Source organism: Anthonomus grandis, chromosome 12, assembly GCF_022605725.1.
Source record: "Anthonomus grandis grandis chromosome 12, icAntGran1.3, whole genome shotgun sequence".
NCBI lineage: Eukaryota > Metazoa > Arthropoda > Insecta > Coleoptera > Curculionidae > Anthonomus > Anthonomus grandis.
In genome coordinates, this window is record NC_065557.1 from 2,571,360 (window position 1) to 2,594,474 (window position 23,115).

Consider the following 23,115-nt stretch of genomic DNA (forward strand, 5'->3'; position numbering starts at 1 on the left):
GGAATTACAGTGTATTATAATCGTATCAAATAACAGGTAAAATTGTTTATATAGATCCAAAATAAGAGTAGCTTTAGGACTGTGCCCTGTGGCACACCACATATTTTAACCGCATCTATCTTTTTAACAAAGTTGTTAATTTTTTTATTTGTTACATTAGATTACTAGAGTGCTAACTCAGGATTAGTGAAAATGCCTAAGATTTTATTATAGCCTTCATTAAAACTATTTAGTATTCGCTCTGTCAATACAGTACTCATTTTACTTGGAAAATCCAATTAGCAATTTGACAATAATTTATTATTTGCCAAATGTACTTTAATGCACTTTTCAATTAATTTACTCACTAGGCTTAATTACGGGAGTTATTAGGGAGTTTTCAGAATATTTGGGTGAATGCCCGTTTTCAGTACTAGATTTATAATGTGTAGTAAGGGCTTCATTAAGGCTATATGATTTTATTTAATTATCACTACAGAAATACCATCGTGTGCACATAAATCCTTTATTTTTAAGAGAATTGCATTATTAATTCATTTACCTTAACTTGTAGAGAATTAAGAGAGAAACTCGCTAAATTATAGAGAGTATGAAAGACCTCGTTTTTGAGCCGAAAAATGGGCTCTAAAAATATCATATTTCGGCTAATATCAGAGCTACGACCTTGCGGGTGGTCTCGTTGAATTTGGAAGGACGAAACTAAGTTAAAACTGTTGGAATTTTGTTGATAGTGCCCATAGAAGTCGAGATATCGACCTCCAAAGTTTGGAATTTTTCATTTTTCGGGTATCGAATTTTTTCACTAAAAATTGATTTTTTTCGAAATCTATCTAATTCTACCAGCGGCTTGCTTGCATCACCTAGATTACGAAAACACCGGGTTATAACAGGATCCGAGCAGAACTAAGGGAATGAGAGCACTTTGAAAATTGGGAAAAAAGTCATTTTTCCACCTCGTTTTTGGGGCTAAAACTGGGCTCTAAAAATGCTATATCTCAGCTAATCTGAGAGCTACAATCTTGCGGATGGTCTCGTTGGATTCGGAAAGACAAAACTAAGACAAAGCCGTTGAAATTTTCCCGATAGCTCCCATAAAAGCCGAGATATCGACCTCCAAAGTTTGAGATTTTTCATTTTTCGGGTATACCCCCCCGTATCGAATTTTTTCACCAAAAATTGATTTTTGTCGAAATCAAACTAAGTATACCAGCGTCTTATTTGGGTCACCTAGATTACGAAAACACCGGGTTATAACAGGATCCGAGCAGAACTAAGAGAATGAGAGCACTTTGAAAATTGGGAAAAAGTCATTTTTTGACCTCGTTTTTGAGCCTAAAAATGGGCTCTAAAAATGCTATATCTCAGCTAATATGAGAGCTACAACCTTGCGGATGGCCTCGTTGGATTTGGAAAGACAAAACTAAGAGAAAGCCGTTGAAATTTTCCCGATAGCTCCCATAGAAGCCGAGATATGGACCTTCAAAGTTTGGAATTTTTCATTTTTCGAGTATACCGCCCCGTATCGAATTTTTTCGCCAAAAATTGATTTTTGTCGAAATCAAACTAAGTATACCAGCGTCTTATTTGGGTCACCTAGATTACGAAAACACCGGGTTATAACAGGATCCGAGCAGAACTAAGAGAATGAGAGCACTTTGAAAATTGGGAAAAAGTCATTTTTTGACCTCGTTTTTGAGCCTAAAAATGGGCTCTAAAAATGCTATATCTCAGCTAATATGAGAGCTACAACCTTGCGGATGGCCTCGTTGGATTTGGAAAGACAAAACTAAGAGAAAGCCGTTGAAATTTTCCCGATAGCTCCCATAGAAGCCGAGATATGGACCTTCAAAGTTTGGAATTTTTCATTTTTCGAGTATACCGCCCCGTATCGAATTTTTTCGCCAAAAATTGATTTTTGTCGAAATCAAACTAAGTATACCAGCGTCTTATTTGGGTCACCTAGATTACGAAAACACCGGGTTATAACAGGATCCAAGCAGAACTAAGAGAATGAGAGCACTTTGAAAATTGGGAAAAAGTCATTTTTTGACCTCGTTTTTGAGCCTAAAAATGGGCTCTAAAAATGCTATATCTCAGCTAATATGAGAGCTACAACCTTGCGGATGGTCTCGTTGGATTTGGAAAGACAAAACTAAGAGAAAGCCGTTAAAATTTTCCTGATAGTACCCATAGAAGCCGAGATATGGACTTCCAAAGTTTGGGATTTTTCATTTTTCGGGTATACCCCCCCGTATCGAATTTTTTCACCAAAAATTGATTTTTGTCGAAATCAAACTAAGTATACCAGCGTCTTACTTGGGTCACCTAGATTACGAAAACACCGGGTTATAACAGGATCCGAGCAAAACTAAGAGAATGAGAGCACTTTGAAATTTGGAAAAAAGTGATTTTTCCACCTCATTTTTGAGCCTAAAAATGGGCTCTAAAAATGCTATATCTCAGCTAATATGAGAGCTACAACCTTGCGGATGATCTCGTTGGATTCGGAAAGACAAAACTAAGACAAAGCCGTTGAAATTTTCCTGAGAGTACCCATAGAAGCCGAGATATGGACCTCCAAAGTTTGGAATTTTTCATTTTTCGGGTATACCCCCCCGTATCGAATTTTTTCACCAAAAATTGATTTTTGTCGAAATCAAACTAAGTATACCAGCGTCTTACTTGGGTCACCTAGATTACGAAAACACCGGGTTATAACAGGATCCGAGCAGAACTAAGAGAATGAGAGCACTTTGAAAATTGAGAAAAAGTCATTTTTTGACCTCGTTTTTGAGCCTAAAAATGGGCTCTAAAAATGCTATATCTCAGCTAATATGAGAGCTACAACCTTGCGGATGATCTCGTTGGATTCGGAAAGACAAAACTAAGACAAAGCCGTTGAAATTTTCCTGAGAGTACCCATAGAAGCCGAGATATGGACCTCCAAAGTTTGGAATTTTTCATTTTTCGAGTATACCGCCCCGTATCGAATTTTTTCGCCAAAAATTGATTTTTGTCGAAATCAAACTAAGTATACCAGCGTCTTATTTGGGTCACCTAGATTACGAAAACACCGGGTTATAACAGGATCCGAGCAAAACTAAGAGAATGAGAGCACTTTGAAATTTGGAAAAAAGTGATTTTTCCACCTCATTTTTGAGCCTAAAAATGGGCTCTAAAAATGCTATATCTCAGGTAATATGATAGCTACAACCTTGCGGATGGTCTCGTTGGATTCGGAAAGACAAAACTAAGAGAAAGCCGTTGAAATTTTACCGATAGCTTCCATAGAAGCCGAGATATGGACCTTCAAAGTTTGGAAATTTTCACTTTTCGGGTATACCCCCCCGTATCGAATTTTTTCACCAAAAATTGATTTTTGTCGAAATCAAACTAAGTATACCAGCGTCTTATTTGGGTCTCCTAGATTACGAAAACACCGGGTTATAACAGGATCCGAGCAGAACTAAGAGAATGAGAGCATTTTGAAAATTGGGAAAAAGTCATTTTTCCACCTCGTTTTTGAGCCTAAAAATGGGCTCTAAAAATGCTATATCTCAGCTAATATGAGAGCTACAACCTTGCGGATGGTCTCGTTGGATTTGGAAAGACAAACCTAAGACAAAACCTTTGGAATTTTCCCGATAGCTCCCATAGAAGGCGAGATATGGACCTTCAAAGTTTGGAATTTTTCATTTTTCGGGTATACCCCCCCGTATCGAATTTTTTCACCAAAAATTGATTTTTGTCGAAATCAAACTAAGTATACCAGCGTCTTATTTGGGTCACCTAGATTACGAAAACACCGGGTTATAACAGGATCCGAGCAGAACTAAGAGAATGAGAGCACTTTGAAAATTGGGAAAAAGTCATTTTTCCACCTCGTTTTTGAGCCTAAAAATGGGCTCTAAAAATGCTATATCTCAGCTAATATAAGAGCTACAACCTTGCGGATGGTCTTGTTGGATTCGGAAAGACAAAACTAAGAGAAAGCCGTTGAAATTTTCCCGATAGCTCCCATAGAAGCCGAGATATCGACCTCCAAAGTTTGGGATTTTTCATTTTTCGGGTATATCCCCCCGTATCGAATTTTTTCACCAAAAATTGATTTTTTTCGAAATCAAACTAAGTATACCAGCGTTTTATTTGGGTCACCTAGATTACGAAAACACCGGGTTATAACAGGATCCGAGCAGAACTAAGAGAATGAGAGCACTTTGAAAATTGGGAAAAAGTCATTTTTCCACCTTGTTTTTGAGCCTAAAAATGGGCTCTAAAAATGCTATATCTCAGCTAATATGAGAGCTACAACCTTGCGGATGGTCTCGTTGGATTCGGAAAGACAAAACTAAGAGAAAGCCGTTGAAATTTTACCGATAGCTTCCATAGAAGCCGAGATATGGACCTTCAAAGTTTGGAATTTTTCATTTTTCGGGTATACCCCCCCGTATCGAATTTTTTCACCAAAAATTGATTTTTGTCGAAATCAAACTAAGTATACCAGCGTCTTATTTGGGTCACCTAGATTACGAAAACACCGGGTTATAACAGGATCCGAGCAGAACTAAGAGAATGAGAGCACTTTGAAAATTGGGAAAAAGTCATTTTTCCACCTCGTTTTTGAGCCTAAAAATGGGCTCTAAAAATGCTATATCTCAGCTAATATGAGAGCTACAACCTTGCGGATGGTCTCGTTGGATTCGGAAAGACAAAACTAAGACAAAGCCGTTGAAATTTTCCTGATAGCTCCCATAGAAGCCGAGATATCGACCTCCAAAGTTTGGAATTTTTCATTTTTCGGGTATACCCCCCGTATCGAATTTTTTCACCAAAAATTGATTTTTGTCGAAATCAAACTAAGTATACCAGCGTCTTATTTGGGTCACCTAGATTACGAAAACACCGGGTTATAACAGGATCCGAGCAGAACTAAGAGAATGAGAGCATTTTGAAAATTGGGAAAAAGTCATTTTTTGACCTCGTTTTTGAGCCTAAAAATGGGTTCTAAAAATGCTATATCTCAGCTAATATGAGAGCTACAACCTTGCGGATGGTCTCGTTGGATTCGGAAAGACAAAACTAAGAGAAAGCCGTTGAAATTTTCCCGATAGCTCCCATAGAAGCCGAGATATCGACCTTCAAAGTTTGGAATTTTTCATTTTTCGGGTATACCCCCCCGTATCGAATTTTTTCACCAAAAATTGATTTTTGTCGAAATCAAACTAAGTATACCAGCGTCTTATTTGGGTCACCTAGATTACGAAAACACCGGGTTATAACAGGATCCGACTGAATTATTCTAATTTTTTTATTATTTTCAATCAGGATTACTCTTAAAAATATACACTTATAATTTTGGCCTTGGGTAATAACGAGGTTCTAACAAACACTATGGTGGCATCACTGTTTATTTGGCTTTATACAGACCGTTGAGGAAAAGTTTGAAAATAAATTTGATGACCATGTTTTTATATAGAATAATTTTTTTTTAGGCGGTTTTCTCGAGGGTGGCCCGTGTATGTAAAAACGACAGGGGCGGCCCACACAGGTTCAGAAATCGATGGACCTCCTTCCTGAAATCCCGACTAAACTGCTCGGTCACCGGTGAATTTCCGTTCTACTTTAACGAAATACGTGAGTATATTTTCCAATTCTCGTCACCGAGCGGGCAGTCCTTTAACCTGCGAAACGGAATTTTCATTTTTGTATAGACGTTTTTCCGAGCATTGCACAGGATTGAAAGCGACATAGAAAATTAAACATAACACGTTGTCAAACATATTTAGTTTCCTTGGATAATATAAACAAATAATCTATAAATCGAGGAAAGTTTGTTATGAAGTTCCAAATAAGTTTGTTTATTATGACTCTTAACTAAATCCTGATGTAAATAAAGCAAAGCCAGTTACCAATGAAGAAGATAATATTATGACTGTATTGGCATATTTGGCAAGCTTCAATTAGATGTGCTAAGGTTTGTTTTATTATTCGATAAAAAAAATATTAGACAAGCTTAAAATGCATTCATACTTAAGTACACGAAAGTGCAGGCTTTAAAAAGCGTCGAATTTTATGAAAACATTTTGATTCCTATTGATGAAGATGCTGAGAAAAATAACTTAAACTGACAAAGCAAAACTTTTCAGGTAAGGAATTCTCAATAGAAAAATAATTATTTTCCGGCTGATTTCAAGAAAAATTAAGTTTTAATGTATTTTGCCTATTAAAAGATAACGACGTAAAATTTTGTAATTTATGATAAACCACTAAATTCCGCCAATTTTTTATAAATTTTCTGCCATTGCAAGATTTTCGTACTTCACTGTGGAGACCATGCAACAAGAGAACTGCGCCACGTTCGATGATAGATGGTTTAGGCGTATGGGATTGGCCGGCGAGATTGCCAGATCTGACACCCTTTGATTTTTTGTTGTGGGATAATATAAAGGGAAGAATGTATGCAACACCAGTAAAAAGTAAAGAAGAGCTATGTCAGAGAGTTATTACTTGTTTCGAGCTAGATGAAAGCGTTATTAGAAGAGCCTTTTAGAGTATAATGATTTCGAAAATATCCTTTAATAATATTTTTTCTTTTGTTACTTTTGCGTATAACTAACGAAGTTAGTATAAATAAGATTTTTTTATCCATTGGCTGTAAATCTGATTTTATAATGTGTTAAATTTTCTACATATTCTTGCTATTATTTGGGTAAATTGTCCATGGAAAATAAATAGTCCCTATCAAAACTTTATTTCAGTAATTAATGATAATGTTCATTTTTTTAAAATTTAGTTTCTTAATAATAAAACATAATACTAACTATGAAACTTACTTAGCTATGAAAACTAAGTAATTTACAAAATAAAAATGTTTAAAATTATCGCTATGTCACTTCACATGTTACTTATTTGTCTGCTAAACAAATTTCATGAATGGTACCATTGTTATTAAGTTCACAACTTTATTAAAAGAAAATAAAAGACTTAGAAATAACTATAAGTACAGGCCGTTACAAAACTACTAAATAACTTTATTAGTCCTATATCAAATTAAAAAAAAAACCAAATCAAACAGACACTAGTAAAATGCTTTATATTTATAAAAATAATTATTTCTGTTTAAGAAATTTTATCCCTTGTGTAAACAGAATCGTATATGATATACGTATATTCGACAGTTTACTTAATATACCTTGACCATATACGGTTGATAAATATGCCAATAGTTTTAATTTAAAAACTGTTTTTTAGAATCTAGATAATAAAAAGTTGTCTAGAACAAAAAAAACTGATTTTTTTTTTTAATTTAATGACTTATGTTGAAAAAACTGAATTTCTATTTATATTCGATAAAAAATAGCACTACTACTGCAACTTTCATAACGATATGAAGAAATAAAATATAGTTTTTTTACGTTTTACTGACATAACCTTAACGTTATGTGAGAAAAGTATAGATACAAAAACTATAGATTTTTTATCACTTAATTTTTTTTTAAGTATTTTTTCTCAGACAATTATTTTCTGCAAAAAAAAATCGTTTTTTTTTAACCCTACCCTTACCCCCCCCCACCCACCCCACACAACTTACCAGTAAGAAATTGTTTTCAAAAATCATTGTTTTCCAAAATAATGCGCATAAATAACAGCTAGTTAATATTTATTCTAATAATGTAGTTTGTTTATTTAAATTTGATATAATTATATATTAATAAATATTTAATACAAAAACAATGCTATTAGATTGGATTTTATAGACGAAAAACGGTGATTTTTCAAAAGTGTTTCTTACTGGGCAAATGTTTGGGGTGGGTGGGGGGGGTAAGGGTTGTGTTAATGAAAAACAATGTTATTGTAGATAATATTTATTCAATATTTACATTGTTTATTTAAATTTGATATTGAAGTTGATATATAAATATTTTGTATAAAACAGCGTTATTAGATTGGATAATATGGACGAAAAACAGTGATTTTTCATAAGAATTTAATCAATTATTTGAGATGTAGTAATTGAGTTTAAAAACTGGATATGTAAATTTCGTGTAAATTCTATAGTTTAATAAATATACCTTGACCATATATATGGTTGATAAATTACAAAAATGTACTAAAAAAACATTAAATAAATCTATATTTAACGATAATAATAATATATGATATGTTGCTTGGAAATAAAAGACAAATTGTTATGTTTCTTATAGGCATTTCTGCACTAAGAATCCTATTATCGTGACTTTTTGTGAGTAGATTTTAGTAATTTTTTCAAGAAAGACTTTGGACTAGCTTAGTTTTTTTTTAATTTTTAATATACAGGGTGTCAAAATATTTCTATAGGTTTTTACCGATTAAAAACGTTCAGTCAAAATTACATTAAAATTTATAGTATGAAACAAATATACTATATATTATAAAACAAAAACTTCTCTGGTTCATGCGAATCATGTTGAAAAACAGGAATTTTGCAGAAGAATTTTTTACTGGTATATTGGTTGGGGTAAGTGGCGGGTGTAAGGGTTGGGTTGCTAAAAAACGTTTTATTGCATAAAATAATTTAAAAAAAAAAATATTTTTATTAAATAATTTACTCTCTCAGGTTACAGAAAATTAACTATAATTTATATTATTCTTTATTTCTAATTACAGCAATTACAGCATGGAACACTTTGTATAGTTTTTATCAAATCAATCTTTTTAAATAATATTTTTTTGAATTTGCTTAGTAAAACACAAAGTTTTTCCTCAAAAAATTTTCTGCAAAAAAAACTTTTTTTTATTACCCTACCCTTACCCCCCCACCCACCCCACACAACCTACGAGTAAGAAATTGTTTTCAAAAATCATTGTTTTCCAAAATAATCTGCATGAATAACAGTTGGTTTCGTCGTTAATATCTATTCTAATAACAGCGTGCTTATTTAACATTGATATAAATATTATTAAATATTTAATACGAAAATAGTGCTACACGTTTCTCAATAAACTGTATTGCACGTTAGTCTTTTTGGTGAAATAATGAAAACCGTTCGTCCCTTCGGTATATCATCTAGTTCTTATTGGTCCCAATGAAAAGAACAATTTTCACATTTTAAAACCTTAAATGACTTAACAGACGTACTGTCACAGATTTCGACTTCATTTACAATTTGGTCTAAATAACTCAGTTTTATAAAATTTGGCCTGTTCGTCCTTTTGGAATTATACCATCGATATATTTCTTGATTTTTACTACACTTCTTATACAGTTTTAAGCATGTATAAATCTGATAATGATTATCTGGATATTTTAGAGAAAAAAACCAGGAAGAGCGAACAAACATTAAAGAAAGCTAATATAAGTTTGTTGGTAAAGCAGATTAGATCAGAAAGTTGGAGGCGCTTCGAGGCCTCGCCAAGCTAAAATATTTTCCCTACCGAACTAACCGATTTTGTTATTCGAGCGAACTTTTCAAAAGTAATAAAACTAAACTGATATTAAATAAATAAAAAGTTGTTGCTGCGTTGCTGGGTATTTGTAATTTTATTCCAGGCATCTAAAGACATTTTTAGTAATGTTTGAAACACTATTCGTGGCTTTTAGTATTTTCTATTTATTTCTAGACTGGTAATTTTCAATTTTATTCCAGGCATTTGGGGTAATTTTTAGTCTTTTCCAGGCATTTGTACTTATTTGTTTTTCAGGATTTTTGGGACACTTGTTGTGTTCTTTAATTTTTCTTATTTATTTCCAGGCTGTTAGTTTTTATTCTATACATTCGAAATAATTGTTAGTTTCTTGCAGGAACTTGAAGCTATATCTTATTTGTTTGGAATTTTTGTGCCTTTTGCATTTTTTGACTTTACGCATCCAGAAGTAACAAAAGAAAAAGGAATTTTTATAACTTTTTTTAATGGAGCCATAATTGCACTTTATTGTAATTGTTTACGTATTCTAGGCTTATATATTTCTAGGATTTGATAGTAATTTTATTGCAGATATTTGACGTAATTTTCAGTTTCTTCGTGGTACTTTTTTTAGGCACTTAAACCCATTTTAACCTTCCAGGGATTTAAAATAAACGTGTCCATAAATTTAAATTATTTTTTTAATTTATTCCAGGCCTTTGGAATAATTTACCACGTTTCTAGTAGACTAGATCCTCTATAATAAATTAATAGGGGATCGCCATTGCTAGGCCCTAATATAACTTGAAATTTCAGGATACTACATGACAAAAGTGTAAAAATTGAAGGGACTTTTGAAAAGTAAAATTTGAATGAGCGGCTTTGAATGCCTGGAATAAAATAAAAAACCACTCAGATAAATGACTCTAAAAATAGAATCATTTATCTGGAAGATCAAGACGAAGTCAGATTCAGTAAAATTGTGAAAAAAGGGTAGTATATTTATAAGAAATAAAATAGAGCATAATTTAATCTGCCTCAAACCCTATTAAGAAGCTCAAAATAGAGTTTATTCACTATACTCCCTAAAACATTCAGCCTCTCAAATTTTATTAAAAAATCATCCCTCGACTGACCTAATCAGTTAAAATGATCCAATCAACCCTTCGACACCCCCTTTGCTTATATTAAACCCAGCAAACGGCAGCATCAAGAAAACTTTATCAAGTTAAATAAAGGTCGTAGTGCTGCTGCTGCTGATATTAAACTGGCGGGCATCTAGCTCGCTGACGCCCATACAAGTTTTTAATTTTAAAAAGGATATTGGGTGACCGACCCGTTCGGCTTTTCTCATATCCTGATTATTACAAATGTTATTGGTCAATTTTGTGCGATATTGGAGTCAGAGGCAAATTTAGATTGCGAGTCACGACTAGACTAGGTTTTTTTTTGCTCTATAGGTACGTCGTATATTTGACGTCATATATTGATGCACATCATCCGTACATAACTAAGTCAGATTTAATTTTAACTAAGTAATTGAATTCTTGGAGCAGTGAGAAAAATAATTAAATAATTAACTTCTGAATTATATATCAACTTGAATGAATCAAAAGAACTTTTTACATAGGAATAAATGAAGAGTTACGGGGATTATCGGTCCCTTGTTCAATCAGTGGCTCTTGCATCTTGCTTTAATTCAGAATTTTTCCGGTATTTATTATTTTTTGTATCACTGGCTGCTGACATGTAAAAAGTGTATTGCTTCTAGGGATTTGTGACGAAACTGTTCAGTGGCAGTACACATCACTTGTATAGTTAGTACCCGTGCTTTGATCAGTTGGGAACAGTAGGAATTTTCCTTAATTTTGATCAGTAGAAAATTTTTTACATACAATTCAACTCGAAAAATCGATTGTTGAGCAGTTGCTCTGAAAGCTTTGAATCTACGGTTTTTGGGGTATCATGCTTCACAGAACCGTGATGTGATAAGAGCTCTGCTCGAATTTAAGTATGCTTTAATACATAATTTGACTGCAGCACTTGACGTAAAAACATATATGCACAATTTTTCAAAACTTTGCAAAAATTGAAGAATTTTATCCTAAATAAACCCCAAATGCCAAGTTTCACTGAAATCAGACCCATAGGAATAAAGTCACGCGACCCTAAAACTCAATATTTCAAAAATTTTCAATAAATCAATAATTATACCATAAGTCAAACCCAAATACCAAATTTCATTCAAATCAGGCAAATAACAAAAAAGCTTGAAAAATAAAATCCCATATAAAATAATAATACATATTAAATCCCGATTAGATTTTTTTTTATCATTAGCACCCACTGTGTTGTAATTTTTGTCTAGCAAAATGCCTTGTATAAACCACTGTGCGCATGAATATTATATTAATACACGGTAATTTCTAAAACGTCAAAACTTTGCCGAATTATCACGGCTATAAGAACCCGATTTGATAATAGATATGCATATATTCGGATTGTCCAGAGTCTCTTGAATAATTCCATACCAATTTCAGGAAGTTCTGAGCTACTTTAAGCATTTTATCGATGAAATTAGGAAGCAAGTCCGAGCCGATTCATCCACGTTGACGCCATGTTGCCAAAACCGTCGCGCGTAGACGTCAAAATCGACCATTTTCAGACGACGTTTTCGGGTATAAAAAAGGGTTTTTATCTTATTATTTGTACATGGAAAAATAGTATGAAGCCTTAGGAACAGATTAGCATCAATTCTGGACCGATTCCAATCGATTTTAGTAGTTAAATTTCAATTATAAAAAGGGTCTTTTTTCGCCGGTTTCGTTGCCATGGAGACGCGACCATAGGATTGTTGATACAGACCTCCCTATACTTTTACATGGGCTGCTGGACCACTTAGTTATTGCACCATGGGGACTCCTACCGGGGTGTTGACGGTAAGACTGTTTCGTTGTAGCGGCTTATTTTTTGGGGTTTTTCGTAAATAACAGCGTGTTGCGGAAAAACGGTAAAATTTAAAGAAAAACAGTTTTTAGTGGATTATAGCCAGATAGTTTCCGGTTGTTTCAGAAAAAAAAAGGTTTTCGTAGGTGTCGTAGGTATGCTAGTATTAAGCGTCAAAGTTAAAAAAAAGGTGTAGAGCAATAACTGCTCTACGTAGAGGGTTGTAGACTATGTAGAAAAATAAATTTTAAAAAGTTCAAAAAATGCTGATAGTTTGAAATCCCTAGGTGCCGCCAATAAAGAGTTATTAAGAAAAATAGAAAAAATCGGTGAAAAAAAAGCGCAAAAAGGGGTTCATATTTGTTAACACAGCTCACCCTGTGTAATACCTAGCGCCATGAGTAATACCTCTATTTAATCCTAAAAGATGAAGCTTTCAAATAGTGCAAACAAAAAATTTTTTTTTTTATTTTTTGTAGTAGAAAAAAAATTATTTCTCTTAAAATTCACTTTTTATTTTTTTCGGAAAAAAAATTTACATTTAAGCTCGTTTATCTCGGAAAGAGTTTGTTTTTGAAAAAAATTGTTTAAATAAAAATAAAAGCTACATTTATGTAGAAAAGCGCTGTTTTATCCGCATTGTCATGAACGTTACCGTTTAGGCCCCACAACCGTTTAAGCCCGCAAGGTCCGCGCAAAAAGTTCAAATTTCATTCACAGAAAAATCCCACTTTTAAAGGGTTTATTTTAAAATAGCCCTTTAGGAGTTGCTTTCCATAAAGGCCTTTGACCTCAATGAGTTTCAGAAAATTTGGATCAGTCAGTTTTTCACAACCATCAAAAATAAAAATTGCCATAGAACAAAAGTTATAAGGAATTATGTCCGAGCGGTCCCAAAAATCGCTCCATTTGTCACGAGCACATGATACGAGTAAATTACTGAATGAAACAAGCATTCAAATATTTGTCTACAAATTATGTAAAGGATCCAAATAGGTTAGTGAACATTTATTGAAATATCTTGCTTCATCTATGTCAAATCCTGTTGCTACCTCTATCTGTCTAAGGAGCGGATTTACTCAAAAAGTATTGGCGCTATCTGAATAAAATAAACAGCAAAATATTCGGCAAACGTTCGTCCATAAATCCTGTGAAGGATCCAAATAATTTGAGTCAAAGATTGCTTCATTCGCGCTAGACCCTGTTGAAGAATCTCGTGGCTAGGAGTGGATTTGCTCAAAAACTGTTTTCGCTATATTAATAAATAAATTGCTCAACTATTTGGCAATCATTCGGCTACAAACCTTATAGAGCATGCGGATAAACCTTACTATAGTTTTCATGGAACATTATATACGATAAAAACTATATAAGTAGTGCATCAAAAGAGGACTTAATACGATGTCTACCAAACTATTTAAAAGTACTGAAGGATGCGCAATTGCGGACGACACTCCATAATCCTTTGACTGTACGTTAAATGGTGAAATAAATGTAGGAGTAGCACAGGATTATGTCCAGGGTCCAGTTTATGCTTTATATCAGTAATAAAGAATTCTCTGTGCAGTTCTTTTGTTGATAGCACAACTTTGCTTTGGTATACTATAGACTAAGAAGCTATTTACTAATAAATTGTCGTGGCTATCTGAATGAAACAACCGGTAAAATATTTGGCAAACATTTCTTTACAAGTCGTATAAAAGGTCTGAATAATGTCAATGTCCTGTTGAAGCCTTTGTCTGGCTAAGGAGTGAATTTACTCAAAGACCATTAGCGCTTCCTGAATAAAACACACGGTCAAATATTCGACAAACATTTGTCTACAAATTTTGAAAGAGGCTCTGTGACTGAAACAAATATCCAAATATTTCGAACACATTCGTCTATGAATTCTATAAATGTTGCAAGTAGTTTTAGTTAAAACTTCTCGAGATATATTGCTTTATACATGCTAGGACCTGTAAGGATGTATCTTTCGAATAAGAAGTGGATTTACTAGAACACTCTATATGAATAAAACAAAGAGTCACTTGTTTGACAAATATTCATCTAAAAATCTTGTAAAGGGTCTTGAAATTTTCCAATATGATCTTGCGCCGCGAAATGTCGAGGGGTGTTAGATCAGGTGATCTCGCCGACCATTCCATTGAACCCGTCTCCCGATCCTTTCATGAAAACATGCGAATTTTCATCACTTCAGTATCTACAGTTGTGTTTATTTACAGAATTATTTAAAACAAAACATGCATAACAAATATTATTTAGCAACTCAGGAGTAATACGTAAATTTTCTGTTATTCAATATTCTATTCTTCAGTTATGGTTGTCTTGTCGCAATTCCTGAAAAATTTGCACTTTGTATGGATCTAAATGGTCGTATAGATTCATGACAGATTCCTGTTATCGCTGAACTTATACCGTTCCTTTGACCCAGTATAAATTTAGGAAAAATTCAATTTAGGAAAGATTTTGCCATTCAAAATGTTGGGGTTGGCCCTTGACTCACCCTAGAACCAAAATATGGTGGTTATAGTTCCCCCTACTTGTATAACATTTGTATCAGATTGCGCTTTTCTAATTTTTTTTTAGTTTCAGAGATATTTGCATCGAAAGTTTTCAAATTGACAGGCTGTACATCTATTTTCTAAAATTATTGTCGTATAATTTAAAACAAAGATGTTAGTAACATATCCAATATTTAGAATAACTTATTACACCATAATAAACCCCAAAAAGACCTAATAGCCTTGGGATGTATAGAAAATAGACAATGTACTTTTCCTCAGTCACTGGGGGCTTCACTTTCCGATTCACTAGAGATCACAACACCAGAGAAAGCATGGATTAATTTATCAACCGTATTTGGTTTTTAAAAAGATCTTGTGAGCTTGTTATCGATGTTGCATTTGATTTAGTCACAAATTTTTCAAATAGGTAAATATGGCGGCCATCTCCTCAATCGTTGCACCTAAAGACTGAAATCGGTAACAGAGCCACCACGCTTAGAAGACTGATTCACTTCACTTATCTTTTTTTTAATAACGAAATGTATAAACTACCTTACAATTGGGGAAAATAACTTGAAATTCAGGCACTATATCTCGTTACACATGCGCATCAAAAACCCCTAAACATATTTCACCACGTTCCCTATTTCTTGAGGATCCTCAACGGAATCATTCGAGAAAAGGTGGATCCGGGATTAAAAAAAAAGGCGGCAAAACTCCCCATAATTCCCAATTTACAAGACGCACCACCGAGGTTAAAATACCGACACAATTCCAACAAATCCAAACTAACTGCGATGGGGAATTCCCTCCCGGTGCCACTCGAGATGGTCTCCGACATACGTGACCGAAATATCGACGGTTTTGTCTTATTAAATAACCATTACCCGGCGTAATGCCGCGCCCATTCAAATATTAGCGGTGAAATTTATGAGCCTCGAGAATTTGAGGGTTGAATAAGAATGACCGGTTTATGGGGTGCTGTCCTAGAGAGAGACAAAAGCAATAAACCTGGATGTCTCGATGAATTTTAAATGAAACCATTTGTATATAGTTTATAGACGAATGTTTGTCAAATATTTTACTGTGGCACCAATAGTTTCTGAGTAAATACAGCAAAATATCTCGATAAGTTTTCACTGAAATTACTTGAACACTTGTGAAGATTTGTAGACAAATATTTGAGTGTTTGCTTCATTCGGGTAACTTTAATAGTCTCTTAAGCAAATCCGTCCTGGCATGTATGAAGCATACTTTCTTTTTCTCTTTTCCAGACCTTTTCTAGATATTCATTTTTTAATTGATGCTATTTTTCTGGCTTTTTCGTAACCAATAGATTTTTTATAAACTTGCATCCTTCCAGGCAGTTGAGAGCCTTCTAAGTAGTTAAATCTTTCTGATGTTTGGCTTTTAAGGCTGTCAAATTTACTTAATACGTCCAGGCAGTTGAAGTGGATTTCCAAGCAAATAAGATATGCCTAATTTCAATTATTTCTAGGCAGTCGAAGCCTTTAATTAGTGTAATTTTATGTCGATTCCAGGCAATTGATTTTTTTCAAGGAACTGCCTGAACCGAATAACGTAAATATTTCGTCCATGTATACTAATTTTGAGGAATACACACATCCAGAAAAAATCAATATGGGGGCGGGAATATTGGGTGAAGATACTATGGTAGAAACTTACTTGGAAGTGTTGGAAAGCACCATTCAACCTAAAATTCTTAAAGAAGTAGTAAATAAATTGGATATTCATGGGGGTAGGAACCTAGACGAAGATTTATAACATTTTCAAAAAAATGGAGTGCCACTCTTCTATGTTCTTCTTGTGAGACAATTTTTACATGATGCGTTACCAAAATGATTAAATTGGGAGAAGGGGTCCAATGGAATGGCCGGCTAGATTACCAGATTTAACGCCCCTTGACTTTTTTCTCTGAATCACTTAAGTAGTGTCGATAAAATTTATGACATTTTCAATAAGATGGAGTGCCACCTTTTTATATTCTTCCTGTGAGGCAATTTTTACATGATGCGTTTCCTGATCAGTACAAGATCGGGCAGATTTAACACTTTTTGACTTTTTCCTCTGGGGTCACTTAAAAACTGTTGTGTTGTGCAACCAGCTTCACTCGATGATCTTCGGCAATGGATTATTACAGAACGTGCGTCTATTCCAAGAGAAGTGTTTCAAAATGTAAGGAATGAGTAGTAGGCATTTTGAAGAACTAATGGCCGTTCAACCTAAAATTGTTAAAGAAGTAGAAAATCAGTTGGATATTCATGGAGGTAGGAACCTAGACGGAGCGCCACCCTTCTATGTTCTTCTTCTGAGACAATTTTTAAATTTCCAGTTCAGTAAATCGGGAGAAGAGGTCCAATGGAATGGCCGGCGAGATCACTGGACCTAACACCCCTCGACATTTTGCGGCGCAAGATCATTTTATTGCAAAATTTCATTCACTTCAACTGCCTGGACTAATTACTTTATTAATCAATGAAGTTCAAATTAAATTATTTTAAAGTTCCAGGCAGTAGAGCCATACATTTTTTAGCATTTCAGGCAGCTTAATTAAAAATGTAGTTCAACTACCTCCACTAATCCAGGCAATTGAACTGTAGAATTTTTTAAAAATTTTAACATATTAATTCAAACGATACTCCAACTTCTGGAATATTACATTTATTTAATAATAAAGTTGAAATTAAATTGTTTTATCATTATAGGTAGTTGAGCCACAAAACAACCATAGTCTCAGGCATTTTAATTAAAACTGTACCTTACCTGCCTGGATTAATTAATTTAGTTAATATTACCTCAACTGCCTGGACTAATAAATTTATTAATTAATTATTTTCAAATTAAATTATTTTAAAATTCTAGGCATTTGAATCATAGATTTTTTAACACTTCAGGCACTTTACTTAAAATTTTACCTCAACTGCCTAGACTAATTAATAAACTTATTCATGACATATTAATTAGAATTATTTTACAATTTCTGCCAAGTGAACCAGAGTGTTTTAAAATTTGAGACATTTTAATTAAAATTGCACTTCAACTGCCTGGACTATTAAATTTATTAATTAATTAGGTTTAAATTAAGTTATTTTAAAATTCCAGGCAGTTGTGCCATGGATTTTTCAGTATTTTAGGTACTTTAATTAAAATTATACCTTAACTTCCTGGATTAATTAATTTACTTATTATTATCTCAACTGCCTGGACTAATAAATTTATTAATTAATTATGTTCAAATTAAATTATTTTCAAATTCCAGGCAGTTGGGCCATAGATTTTTTAATATTTCAGATATTTTTATTAAAATTGTACCTTAACTGCCTAGATTAATTACTTTACTTATTATTACCTCAACTGTCTAGACTAATTAATAAACTTATTCATGACATATTAATTAGAATTATTTTACAATTGCTGCCAAGTGAACCAGAGTGTTTTAAAATTTGAGACATTTTAATTAAAATTGCACTTCAACTGCCTGGACTATTAAATTTATTAATTAATTAAGTTCAAATTAAGTTATTTTAAAATTCCAGGCAGTTGTGCCATGGATTTTTCAGTATTTCAGGTACTTTAATTAAAATTATACCTTAACTGCCTGGATTAATTAATTTACTTATTATTACCTCAACTGCCTGGACTAATAAATTTATTAATTTTCTTAAAATAAATTCTTTTAAGAATATCACAGTTTTTGTTAGTACTGCAAAAAGACTCAGATAATTTTATCAGTTATTTAATACCTCAGTAAATTACACTCAAATTAATTGCATCCTTTACAAGATTTGTAAATGAATATTTGCCAAATATTTGACTGTTTGTCATAATAGTCTCCTAGTAAATCCACTCCTTAGCCAGGCAGACGCTCCAAGAAGATACATCCTTCCAGTTCCTGGCATCTATGAAGCAACATGTATCGATAAGTGTTAACTAAAAGTACTTGCAACCTTTATAGCATTCGTAGACGAATGTTTTCGAAATATTTGGCTATTTGTTTCAGTCACAAAGGGTCAAAAGTTTTTGAGCAAATTCATCTCTTAGGCAGAGACTTTGACAGCAGGATCTGTCAGGCATGAAGCAAGATAGCTCAATAAGTTTTCACTGATATTGTTTGATTGATTTGAAAAAACTTGTAGACGAATGTTCGCCAAATATATTGTTGCTTGTTTCGTTCAAATAGCGCCCACAGTTTTTGCGTTAATGGGGTTTTAAGCCAGGCAGAGACTCTAAAAGAGATACGTTCTTATAGGTTTTGGTTATATCTCAAGAAGTTTTAATTGAAATTATTTCGAACTCAACATTTGTAGACAAATGTTTGACTGTTTGTCTTATTCAAGTAGCGCCAATAACTTTTCACTTAAACTATTTGGACCCATTACAAGATTTATAGCCGAGTATTTGCCAAATATTTGACTGTAAATCCACTTACAGTATTCAGACCTTTTATAAGATTGGTAGACAAATGTTTGCTAAATATTTTTCTGTTTGCTTTATTCATATAGCAACGACAATTTATTAGTAAATTGCTTCTTAGTCTATAGTATACCAAAGCAAAATTGTGCGGTCAGCAAAAGAGCTATACAGTCAATTTTTTATTACTGAACTGCCAAAGGATTTTCTCAAATCAAAAGCACGTCTATTGAGGTAGCTTCTAAGTTATTTTTTATGGAGATGGAGCGCAACCCCACTATGTTCTTCCTGTTAAGCAATTTTTACATGATGGGAGAAGAGGTTCAATGGAATGGCCGGCATGATCACCAGATCTAACACCCCTTGACTTTTTCCTCTGGGGTCACTTAAAAACTGTTGCGTTTAAAACTCAAGCAGTTTCACTCGATGATCTTTGGCACGGATTATTACGGAATGTGCATCTATTCCAAGAGAAGTGTTTGAAAATGTAAGGAATAAGTTTAAAAAATATACTATACGTTTTTTTAGCCCAAGATGGAAAGCATTTTAAGCAACCAATGGCCATTCAACCTAAAATTGTTAAAGAAGTAGCAAATCAGTTGGATATTCATGGAGGTAGGAACCTAGACGAAGATTTATTACATTTTTAAAAAAATGGTGCGCCACCTTTCTATGTTCTTCTTGTGAAGCAATTTTTACATGATGCGTTTCCTGATCAGTAAATTGAAAGAAGAGTTCCAATAGAATGGCCGGCGAGATCACCAGATCTAACACCCCTTGACTTTTTTTCTCTGAGTCACTTAAAAACTGAATTGTTGGTTTTCTTATTATAATCGAGGTGCACTTCTACTTGCCTCCTTTATTAAATTAAATTACGTCGAATATTACAATCTGTACCCTTTTTTGCAATTTAACATTTTTTCTTAAAAAAAAAATACATCGTACTGCTTTCGATCTCGTAATGCCATGAATTTTAAATAAAATTGGTTTCACTAGTCCGGCTCGAAGGACCATACTGGGTAATGGATTTTTTATAATCTGTAAAATTCGCCCAATCAAGCAAGAGAAAAAAGACAGAAACCGGAACAGTATCGCTAATTTAAAATTCATCTCTGTTTAACCCAGTATATATCCCTCCCACATAATTCCCACTTCTGAAAAATGATTTTATTTCCTTTATACGTGCCCGATAATAATAGTTTTATTGATGATGGAGGAAGACGTGAACAATCATTTGCCTGCTGGGTAATGTTAGAAGCACAATAAAGAGGGCAACAATTTATAGTAAATTTAATAAGCGATAAAACCCCCCTCGCCATAAACTAACAAAAGGCTTGAGGAAATAAAAGACGAATGCTGCTTATTAAAGTTTATATGGTAGTGCCGATAAGATTTTACCAAAGAGACGTATGTATTAAAAATGGTGCGTCACGACCTTTAAAATTATGCATAAAATTGAAATTAATTAAAAATTACATCGGTACGTGCGACGAATAAAAAGTGAGGAGTTAGGGGCGGCGCTCTCACCGGGAATATTTCATAGAAATACACCATAAATTACCGGCGAGTGGAATTTTTTTTTTTTCATATTGTCGCCCCCGCCCGGATATCTTTAATTTATGGATCATGAAAAATAGGAGAGCTCCACTTGGGGAGAATTTTATTATTTAGTTGCCTGCCTTTTTATTTTTATGGAGAATAAGGGAATTTCTCTAGTAGATAAATCATGCCCGGGGCTCCCTAGGAGCTTAGAATCGCCTTTTTTTTTACTCTCTTCTTGCTTTAATAGGTTTCGCTTGGATCGTGTTAAACCATTGTAGAATATTAATTAGAGACCTTTTAAATAGTTTAGAACTTTAGAGGTGTCCAGATAGATCTTCTGAGTTCGTCCTGGATTTTTGCAATGTATCGCATAATACAGTGTGTTATAGGATGGGCGAATTTATACATAAAAATGACGAAAAATTTTGTAGTTGAAATTTGACCTGCAGGCCTTTATACGAGCATTTTTTAAATAGAGAGTAGGTAAAGTACATATAAAAAAGTTTATAAGAAAAAGTTGTTTGGAATGCAAAATTATACCAGAATACCGAATTTCATAATTTTTTTATTCATATTTAATTATTAGAGAAAAACTAACTAGTTTATTTATTTAATAGTTAAATCACTGATCAAAGAGTTACACATCATCCTCAAAAATATGTTTGTATTAAAATGTATATAGTACGTGTAATTTAATAAGAAACCGTATTTTATTTACTTAATTTAAATTTATTCAATGTCGAAACACTTTTCAATATAAGAATTAAAAAAAAAAATTATAATTTCTTCAGTGGAAATTGAATTACAAGCATCTCATAATTCTTTGTTTTAGTAATTCCCTGTCATTTGGTAAGGGCTCTTTTACTATATCTTACCCACTATACTACTATTTATTATACAGGGTGTCCGAAAAGTCAACGATAATACTGAAGGGGCTGATGGAGCAACTCATAAGCATCCAGAAAAACAGAAAATGACCTTAGTAAAATATCGATGGTTTTCGAGATATTGGCACTTAGTGGTGGATAGTGGGAGTCACCAAAATCCTACTCTTGGATCAGATTTTCGATTGTCACGCCTTAAAAATAAATATTTTTTAGAATCTCTTTTTAGCTATGCAACACTGAATAGCCATTACATTAAACTAAACGGCCAAAAAATTTAATAAGAAATCCCTTCTAAAATAAAGTATTACTTATTTTTATTTTTTAAACTTTTAATTTGACCGCTCATACTGGACCGAAAAATTGTACGGCAACCCGGCTAATACCTTAAAAAGTTTGCTCATTTAATTTATAATTGAAATTACTCAATATGTTTTAAAAAAAGCTTTACTGTTATTGTGATAGAGTGAAAGATAAACCTAATCTACCTTATGAAAAAAATAAAATAAATTTATAATTATGATCAAAAAAAAATTTTTATTTAACTTAAAAAAAAATTAAAAATTAAATAATATGTTCGAATTGTCTACCACCAACGTGAATGCAGGCGTGGCATCTTTTAATAAATGACCTATTGATCCATCTTGCATTCCTGGCAGCGTTAAGATCTTGGGCGGCATCATTTATTCGCCGCCGTAATTCAGCAATATTATTTATTGGTCTTGCATAAACCTTTTCTTTTATGCAACCCCAGTTAAAAAAATCGAGAGGGTTTAGGTCTGGAGACCTGGGAGGCTATAAAATTGGACCAAGTCGGCCGATCCAGTTCAAATTTTCTGGTAATTCGAATGGGCCAATTACACGTCCGTTCAAGATACCGGTTTACTTTAAATCGGTACTGTGACCTTTCTTCTCGAATAGAGTGGGGATTTTCCAACGCATAAGTGTGCAAATTATGCATGTTCATAAAGCCATCCTTTTTGAATGTACTCTCATCCGACCACAGTATATTATTTAAAAAATTCGGATCCTCTTGATTTTTTTGCAACATTCTGCGGCAAAATTGTAGGCGTGGTTCGTAGTCTCGAGGCAGTAGGCTTTGCACTCGTTGAACATGATAAGGGTGATATTGAAATCGCCTAGTGATGTCGTTTACTACCGATTTCGGTATCCCTGTTCTTCTTTTGATTGCTCGTGCCGAAGTAGTCGGATCATTTTCAATTTCTTTTAAAACTTGATCAACATAATCAATACGAGGTCTTCCCTCTCGAACAGGAGCATGAGGCATTCTGCCTTCGGAATATGAGCGGTGAAGATTAATAAATACACGACAGTCAGGATATCGGGCCAAATTCGGATATCTTTCTTGATAAAGATTAGATGCTGCTAGAGCATTTCCTCTGCATTCACCATAAATGAGA

The 23,115-nt window shown here is 33.4% G+C and overlaps 1 protein-coding gene across 8 annotated transcripts in view; it reads left to right on the forward strand.

The window, feature by feature from the left end:
• Window positions 1-23,115, forward strand: part of LOC126743117 (semaphorin-1A) — a 628,852-nt gene that overhangs the window by 553,268 nt on the left and 52,469 nt on the right. For all 8 annotated transcript variants that reach the window (XR_007662785.1, XR_007662786.1, XR_007662787.1 and 5 more), the window contains exon 8: window positions 5,493-5,634. Coding sequence is in view for 2 of the 8 variants with exons in the window: in XM_050450080.1 (XP_050306037.1) it covers window positions 5,493-5,634 (142 nt within the window). In the remaining 6 variants the exon portion in view is untranslated. The remainder of the gene's footprint in view (window positions 1-5,492; window positions 5,635-23,115) is intronic.